Source organism: Bison bison, unplaced genomic scaffold, assembly GCF_000754665.1.
Source record: "Bison bison bison isolate TAMUID 2011002044 unplaced genomic scaffold, Bison_UMD1.0 scf7180017864105, whole genome shotgun sequence".
Taxonomy (NCBI): Eukaryota; Metazoa; Chordata; class Mammalia; order Artiodactyla; family Bovidae; genus Bison; species Bison bison.
In genome coordinates, this window is record NW_011494677.1 from 3,048,185 (window position 1) to 3,056,886 (window position 8,702).

An 8,702-nucleotide genomic window follows, 5' to 3' on the forward strand; every position below is an offset into this window, starting at 1 on the left:
ACTCTTGAGAGTCCCTTGGACTACAAGGAGATCCAACCAGTCCATTCTGAAGGAGATCAGCCCTGGGATTTCTTTGGAGAGAATGAGCTGAAGCTGAAACTCCAGTATTTTGGCTACCTCATGCGAAGAGTTGACTCATTGGAAAAGACTCTGATGCTGGGAGGGATTGGGGGCAAGAGGAGAAGGGGACGACAGAGGATGAGATGGCTGGATGGCATCACTGACTCGATGGACATGAGTCTGGGTGAACTCCGGGAGTTGGTGATGGACAGGGAGGCCTGGCGTGCTGCGATTCATGGGGTCGCAAAGAGTCAGACACGACTTAGTGACTGAACTGAACTGAACTGAAGAGAGTGAGATCAGTGATTTCAGATTATGCAACAAGAAGTTTTAACAAATGACACCTGAAAATATCCTTCACCTCTGTCACGTTACTTCCCATGTTGGAGAAGATATATATGTGTGTTTGTGTGTGTATACATGCGTATATACATGTGTGCATATATGTGTGTATAAATACACACATACACATATATACACACACACACACACACATATAGATAAATAGATATACACACACCCACACTTACATATATATATATTCAGACTTCCCTGGAGGCTCAGATGGTGGTAAAGAATCCACCCGCAATACAGGAGACCTGATTTTGATCCCTGGGTAGGGAAGATCCCCTGGAGAAGGAAATGGCAACCCACTTCAGTATTCCTGCCTAGAGAATTCCATTGAGACAGGAGCCTGGTGTGTTATATGGTCTGTGGGGTTGCAAAGAGTTGGACATGACTGAGTGACTAACACTTACTAAAACTGACTGAAAATGGAGATTTTCTTGAAACTCTGTTAGAAACTTTCCAGAGTAGGTTGTTTGAATTTTGGATGTTAAGGACATTTAGGCTTTCCTAGACAAAGGGTTTTCAAGGAGAGACAGAAGCAAACAAAAACAAACAGGCACATCAACTGTTCTTGTGTTTTGACCCTGACATTGGAGGGGACAGCATGCCCCTGTGTAGCTGTTACTGCTCATTATAGCCCAGACACAAAAGGATGTCCACGTTAGTCTCCCAGTTTGAGATGCATTTTCACTGCTGTACAAGGTCTGAAATTGATGACTTTGGAGGCAGTCCTTGTAGTTCTCATGTGTTTACTCTTAAGTGGAGAAAAAAATGAACAAGGCAGGGACATGCACATGCTCATTTAGCAAATTAATGACAGCATCCATGGGCATGTAGATATTTTGTGGCAATTATTTTCTTGTAAATGGTAAATTAAAAATCATAAACTCTTACTGCCAGAATGGATTAGAGAGTTAATGTAGTTTGAATTCTATGAATTGCATCTGTAGAGAAAGTATTATAGGGGTGGTCAGTGATGTGTGGGGGGCAGACATATTAGCTGTAGAACCAGGACTGCTGTACAGAGCTTTTGAGTCCCTGCCCAAAGTTCATTTCTTTTTTTTTTAGACCACGTTCTATTCTCTGGGTAAGTTTTTCATTCTTGTCTCCGCGTTGATCAGAAAGTGAAACTGTCATAGTTATGGTGTTCATGAGTTATACATGACACATCTCATCCTTTATCAAAGTTGCTGGGAAAAATTCAACCTAATTTTTTTTTCTCCTGCACATGCATACATTTTTGTATTCTCTCATTTTCAATATCTGCCTTTTCAAGAATGTGTTCTTTTCGGGCCTGTCTCTGTCAGTTCTGTTTTCTCTTGATTTTCCTCTCTGACTGCTCTCTAGTTGGCCCCTTCATTCTTGGATTCTGGATCCCTTTGAAACAGGGAATGGCCCTCTATCCTTTCTTGGCAGACATCTACCTGCCTTTCAGAGAAGAGAGAGGGAGGTAAGATGTCTGTAAAAACAAAGAACAAAAAATGGAAATGACAGAGTAAGCCAAACAGTAAGAAAAACAAGGCTTTGTCTCCAAAGTGGAATGGGGGAGGGACACAAAGGGAAGAGAAAGCAAATGGCGCTGAAAAAACTTGTTCTCTTTTCATTCCAGGGCGTGCGACGTGGCTAAGGCGACAGGATATGCAATTCGTCCATGCCTTTTCCCTACCATTCCTCACGCTGAGCCCAAAGCTGCCTCCTCATCAGAGTTGCTCTAATAGACTCACCGCTGCTTTTTCTCCTCAAAGTAAGACAGTCCATTAATGAATCTCTCTAGTCTACTTTCAACTCAAGCACAACATTAGCACAGTAACGAATAATGGCTGGTTTAAGCAGCAGACTCACAGGTGGGGCCAAGTAATCTTTTGCTTATTTTAAAACCCTCTGCCTTCAGACCTGGGAAGTATCATCTCAAACTTCCTTTTTTATATTCAGGCACCCAGTTCTTCAGGCTGAGCATATCCTTTGTTATTGCTTAGTTGCTAAGTCATGCCTGACTCTCTTGCAACCCATGGACGCAGCCTGCTAGGCTCCTCTGTCCATGGGATTTCCCAGACAAGAATACTGGAGTGGATTGCTATTTCCTTCTCCAGGGGATCTTCCTGACCCCAGGGATTGAACTCAGGTCTCCTGCATTGGCAGGCAGATTCTTTACCAGTGAGCCTCCAGTGAAGCCTGAGCATATTCTTATTAGGGATTAAATAATGCTTAAGGTTACCCTAGCAGGGAGAGGTGTGAGAAACTTGCTTCTAGGTTTCTTTTCAAGACTCTGAGATCCCTCACCAGTACCAAGATGACACAGTCTAAACCCCCATTATGGCGGCCCAGTTAGCAAACTTGTAGTTGGGATCAGGACCAAAGTAGGACTTTCTCATGACATCCCCAAAGGTGCAGTGTGGTGGCGGGAAGGGTCACACACACTCATCATATTTTTGCTCTTCTCCCACTACCTTGGCCAGACATCACATGAAATATGGCCAGAGGAATCCATACAGATATCAGGGCCTGGAAACTACGTGGATAGACCCAACCCATTCTATTTTTCAAGTTCATTTAGTAAAATCCTCTTTCAGCAGTTGCCCCCAGTTACCTGTTGATGCTGTTTTTCTGTGCTAACATCTGCCAGTCCTTGCCTTTGGCATTGGGGGTGTCAAACGTAGCACAAATCCGCTGTCTGATGGAGTAGGGGATTTTGAAGGCTTTGGGGCCAGTCTGTGCAGGAAAAGTGCTATCCTCTTGTGCAAAGAAAGTGATGGTCTCTCTCTCACTCTATAAACAAAACAAAGAAAACGATCAGAGCTAAGTAGCAGCATTACTGATCAACACTCTTTTTTTGAGAAAAGTTGTATTAACACACATGCAAAAAATGCTTGCTCATTGTGATGGAGTCTATAAAATACATGGACAAGCTCTCTCTCTCCTAACATAGTAAATAACGTCTCTAGTAGCTTAATAAATCGTAGACTGGAGATTTACAGCAGCCTCTTCCACTCAGGGGAGTCACAACCTTCAGCTTCCTATATCCAAGGAGGTCTCAGCTGAGAGCAGAATTAGATTTTTAAAAATATTCTCAATGTAAAAAAAAAAAAAAAATCTAGAATCAGTTGGAAGAAGGTACCCAGTGACAGATTTCAGTTCATTGTAAGCAGACCTTCTGAGAGTCAGAACTGATCAGAGAGTGGTCTGATCAAAGGAGTTGGCTGGGAAGCCACATGTCAGGAAAGCTACAAAGGGGAACTGATTGTATGTTGATCATTTTCAAGTTTGTGTTTCTCCCAATCCTAACATGTGATTCTATAGTAAATATTTTGGTCTTGTTTCAGAATGAAATTGCTTTGGTAAAATAGGAGGCAGCCATGAGTCAGTGATGAGATGTGCATTAGCTCGTGGAGTGGTCCAGGCTGGAGAGCTCCCGGCTTGCTGGAATGCCCACTCTTCTGACTTAGAGCTGTCCAGTGAGGATTGGTTATTTCAGTGCATCATGGCAGTTAGTTCATCATATCCAATGTGAAATTACACATCTATCCATTGCGTTGGAACGGTTGCTGAAAGTTCTATATGGACTAACAGAATTTTAAGGCCTGAAGAGTATTTTGAATCACTCCCATGATTATGATGAATTACAAGGCAACAGGAATTCTTCAGATATGACTAATGTCCCTAATCAATTGATTATGAATTGACTAAGAGATTTTGCTGAGTGGACCTGACCTAGTCAAGTAGCCCTTAAGAGAGAAAAGATACAGCTCTTATCTGCAAGTATCTCTCCTGGTGGCTTGGAAGAAAGCAAACAGCCATGCTGTGAACTGCCTATGGTTGGGAGCTGGGCCTGGGGATATGTGGCTAGGACCTAAGAGTGTTCCCTAGGAGCTGTGAGTGAACCCTGTCTAGCAGCCAGCAAGAAAAGGGGGACTTCAGTCCTATAGCCCAAAGGACCTGAATTTGTCAACAACCCTAATAAACTTAGAAAAAACCCTCTGAGTTCTAGATGAGAATATGCTCCCACCACCACCTTGACCTCAGCCTTGTGAGATCCTGATCAGAGAAACCAGTTAGGCCACGCCTAGACTTCTGCCTTACAAAAAATGTTGGGCAATAAATGGGTGTTGTTTTTTTCTGATAAATGTGTGGTAATTTGTTATGCAACAGAAGAAAACTAATACACAGGGAAATTAAAACACAAATCTGAGGTTGGGTAAAGGGACTAGTTAGCACTGTTTAAACCCCAAGAAACTCTCCTTTGCATTAGGAACTTGTCAACTTGTGCTGACCTTTCATGCCCTTCCTGAACTGCCCTGTGACCTTCCCCTGCTGCTTTTTCTGACCCATACACACCTTCCTACTGTGGACACCACAGCCACAGTAGCACTTCTCTGCTAGTGTCCAGGCTCACACAGCTATATGACTTCAGACTTGGTGAGTTTTATATCTTCAAAAATCTGTTAACTGAGGAAACTTGTTCATGCAAAGGTCTTTTTAAAGAGTGACATATATATATATATATATATCTTTTGTTTTTTCTGTAACCATTTAGGACAGTGACCTTTGGGGGTCTATGTTTTGGAATCCAGTGCCTTAACCCAGCATTCCCACAGGGCATCTCAGAAGATATTCTGAGAAAGAGCAGTCCCATGGTCAAATACATCTGAGAAATGCAACATACTATATCTTGTTCTTGGAAATTAAAAATACATGTTACCAGATTCAACAAATTCTACTTACTGGTTTTAGTTTTAATCCCTGGAGCATTATAGAACAATGCTCATCCAAATTCTTCTAGTTTTTGAGTTAGCATAAACAGAAAAAGTGTGGTTTTCAGAGTCAAAAAGGTCTTGCTTTGGAGTACAAGTTTCCATTTTCTAGCTCAGTGACCTTGGGTGCTACAGGACTTCCCTCAGGCTCAATTTCCTAATCAGTCTTCTGGCATTTTTAAAATAGACTCCACAGAGGTTATAAACTTTGGTAGGTCACCCAGATAGATGTTACCAGAGCTGAAACTAGAATTCTGATACCCTAACACCTTTACCAGGACTTACTTCACTACACCACCCTGCATCAAAACAGCTAACAAGAACCCACAGGGCAGAGTGGTTCGGAAAAATGCTGAGTGATATTAGCATTATACTTCAAGAATTAAAAGTAGGACTTCAGGAACTTATTTACAGAACAGAAAAGAGACTCAGAGAACGAATTTATGGTAGCTAGGGGGAAGAATCGGAGAAGGCAATGGCAACCCACTCCAGTACTCTTGCCTGGAAAATCCCATGGACAGAGGAGCCTGGTAGGCTGCAGTCCATGGGGTTGCTAAGAGTCAGACACGACTGAGTGACTTCACTTTCACTTTTCAGTTTCATGCATTGGAGAAGGAAATGGCAACCCACTCCAGTGTTCTTGCCTGGAGAATCCCAGGGACTGGGGAGCCTGGTGGGCTGCCGTCTATTAGGTTGCACAGAGTCAGACACAACTGAAGCGACTTAACAGCAGCAGCAGGGGGAAGAATAGGGGGAAGAGATAGTTAGGGAGTTTGGGATGGACATGTACACACTGCTGTATTTAAAATGGATAACCAACAAGGACCTACTGTATAGCACAGGGAACTCTGCTCAATGTGATGTGGCAGCCTGGATGGGAGGGGAGTTTAGGGGAGAATGGATACATGGCTGTGTATGGCTGAGACACTTTGCTGTTCACCTGAAATTATCACAACATTGTTAATTGGCTATACTCCAATATAAAATAGGATGTTTAAGTTAAAAAAAAAAAAGGACTTAAAAAATAAAGATTAAAAAAAAAGAGTAAGAGGGCTTCATGGAGGAGGCATTTGAGTTGATCTTGAAGGATGGGTAGCTGTTGAATGAACAGAAATTGACTGGATAAGTGCTTATTTCTGGCAGAGTAGCCAGTTCCTTTCCAATATATATGATGTTTATAAAATAAACTACCTCAGACTTCTTACTGCATAAAATAGGTTGTAAGATATATCATTTTTTATCATAGTATGTAAAATTTCTTTTAGCTTTTAATAATGCAAATCAAGTGGGAATAGTTTTTTTAAATATTTCCTGACTTAAGGCAGGAAAATGTCCTTAAAATGAATAGTAAAAACCAGAGGGAGAATAAAAGGAATTCTATATGAGATAATATGGTAGTTGTTACTGTAAAAATGGCACTAAAGAGTGATAACATGTGAAAAGGTGGCTTGCCAATGGAACGGGTTATCCACGCCAAAAAATGACAAGAGACAGATGCTCTCATGGCATCTTTGATTGGACCAACTCAACTAAGCTCTGTCTTTCCTGCTGGCAGAAGAAAGACCACCTCAATACATAAAGTCTTCAGAAAAAAAATGGACAGAGTGGTATGATTTGAGGGTGAATAAAATATTACATGAGACTTCTAAAAATAAGTATTTTTTTTCCTGCTTAGTACACTTTAATAAATGGGCCCCCATGTCCTTCAAAGTTTCGAAATGTAAATATTTCCCAATTGTAAGGATGACACTTTACATAACATTTATGATGCATTCTAAAAGACATGTGGGCCAACTAAGAAGAATCCAGTGGCTGCATCTTCTGATGGTTTAAATTAAATATGCAGAGGAACAGTAGATTTTCATGCTCTGCACACAAGAGATAAGCTGCTGCTACCTGGTTAATGCAGGAGCTGTAAATCAGGGAGGAATTCCAAATATTCTGTCGACTTTGTAACAGACAAATCATCCCCCACCACTTTTGCGAGAAAGATAAGAGCATTGCTTGAAGGGAAAATTTTAACATGCAAGATTCCCATTTTAAGTTGTTTCTACCAAAAGATAGATTCTTTAATATTGTTACATTAATAAGGAATGAGGAAATAAATGACTTGGGGATTCTTCCTTTCTGTTCAATATTAGCAAAATTATTTCGCTTCAGTCCACGGGGCTTCCCTGGTGGCTCAGATGGTAAAGAATCCACCCGCAATGTGGGAAACCTGGGTTCGATCCCTGGGTCAGGAAGATCCCCTGGAGGAGGGCATGGCAACCCACTCCAGTGTTCTTGCCTGGAGAATCCTCATGGACAGAGGAGCCTGGTGGGCTACAGTCCATGGGGTGGCAAAGAGTCAGAAACGACTGAGTGACTAAACACACACAACACACACCAGTTTTAAGATTGGCAATACTGTTGCTTTGTAGGGTATCAATTAGTGATCATCATTAGGTAATTTAGTTGGGTTAATTTAAGGAGAACCAACCTGCTTCTAAAGACTGAATAATAATGGCCACTCTGAAGAACAGAAAAGATATATTACCTTAATCACTGAAATACTTTTGAGTGATATGAATGATTATGTTTGGAAAGCCATTTAGATAAGAGGCATGAAGGGACATGATGGATGTGGGGCTGAGCAGAAAGAACCAAATACCTTCAAATGAAGATGCTCGTTGCATTAATTAATTTAAAATCAATGTTTATATATACATACACACACACACACACATGTATCTTTTATCTCTCATGGTTCTATTGTAAATTAGGGTAGGAAGGAGGAGCTCTGAGCCTAGATATGTGAGAATTTTTTTGGGGGGGATGGATATTTAAGTACATATTTCAAAGACATCTGTTGGAAGCTTCAAAGTTTTAGTTCTATTATTATTAATCAATGAGGGCCTATTACTAACTTATTAAAGCCACCTAACACAGAATCTTTCTGCATTAGTGTAGTGACCATGAAATATGATGCATTTTAACAATTTATCTATTATTGTTGACTCATGGGGAAACAGTGGAAACAATGTCAGACTTTATTTTTCTGGGCTCCAAAATCACTACAGATGGTGGCTGCAGCCATGAAATGAAAAGACGCTTACTCCATTGTATATTCTTGCCTCCTTATGTGCGTGGGTTTATCTCTGGGCTTTCTATTTTGTTTCATTGACCTATATTTCTGTCTTTGTGCCAGAACCATACTGTCTTGATGACTGTGGCTTTGTAGTAGAGCCTGAAGTCAGGTAGGTTGATTCCTCCAGTTCCATTCTTCTTTCTCAAGATCGCTTTGGCTATTCAAGGTTTCTGTTTTTCCATAGTGGTGCTGGGAAAACTGGTCAACCACTTGTAAAAGAATGAAACTAGACCACTTTCTAACACCATACACAAAAATAAACTCAAAATGGATTAAAGATCTCAACGTAAGACCAGAAACTATAAAACTCCTAGAGGAGAACATAGGCAAAACACTCTCTGACATACATCACAGCAGGATCCTCTATGACCCACCTCCCAGAATATTGGAAATAAAAGCAAAAATAAACAAATGGGACC

General features: G+C 41.1%; 1 protein-coding gene across 1 annotated transcript in view; it reads right to left on the reverse strand.

Moving 5' to 3' along the window:
- UNC5D (unc-5 homolog D (C. elegans)) overlaps nt 1-8,702 on the reverse strand; it is a 284,709-nt gene that overhangs the window by 14,465 nt on the left and 261,542 nt on the right. Inside the window, exon 16 of the mRNA XM_010838852.1 lies at nt 2,996-3,174. Within this exon, the coding sequence (XP_010837154.1) occupies nt 2,996-3,174 (179 nt within the window). The remainder of the gene's footprint in view (nt 1-2,995; nt 3,175-8,702) is intronic.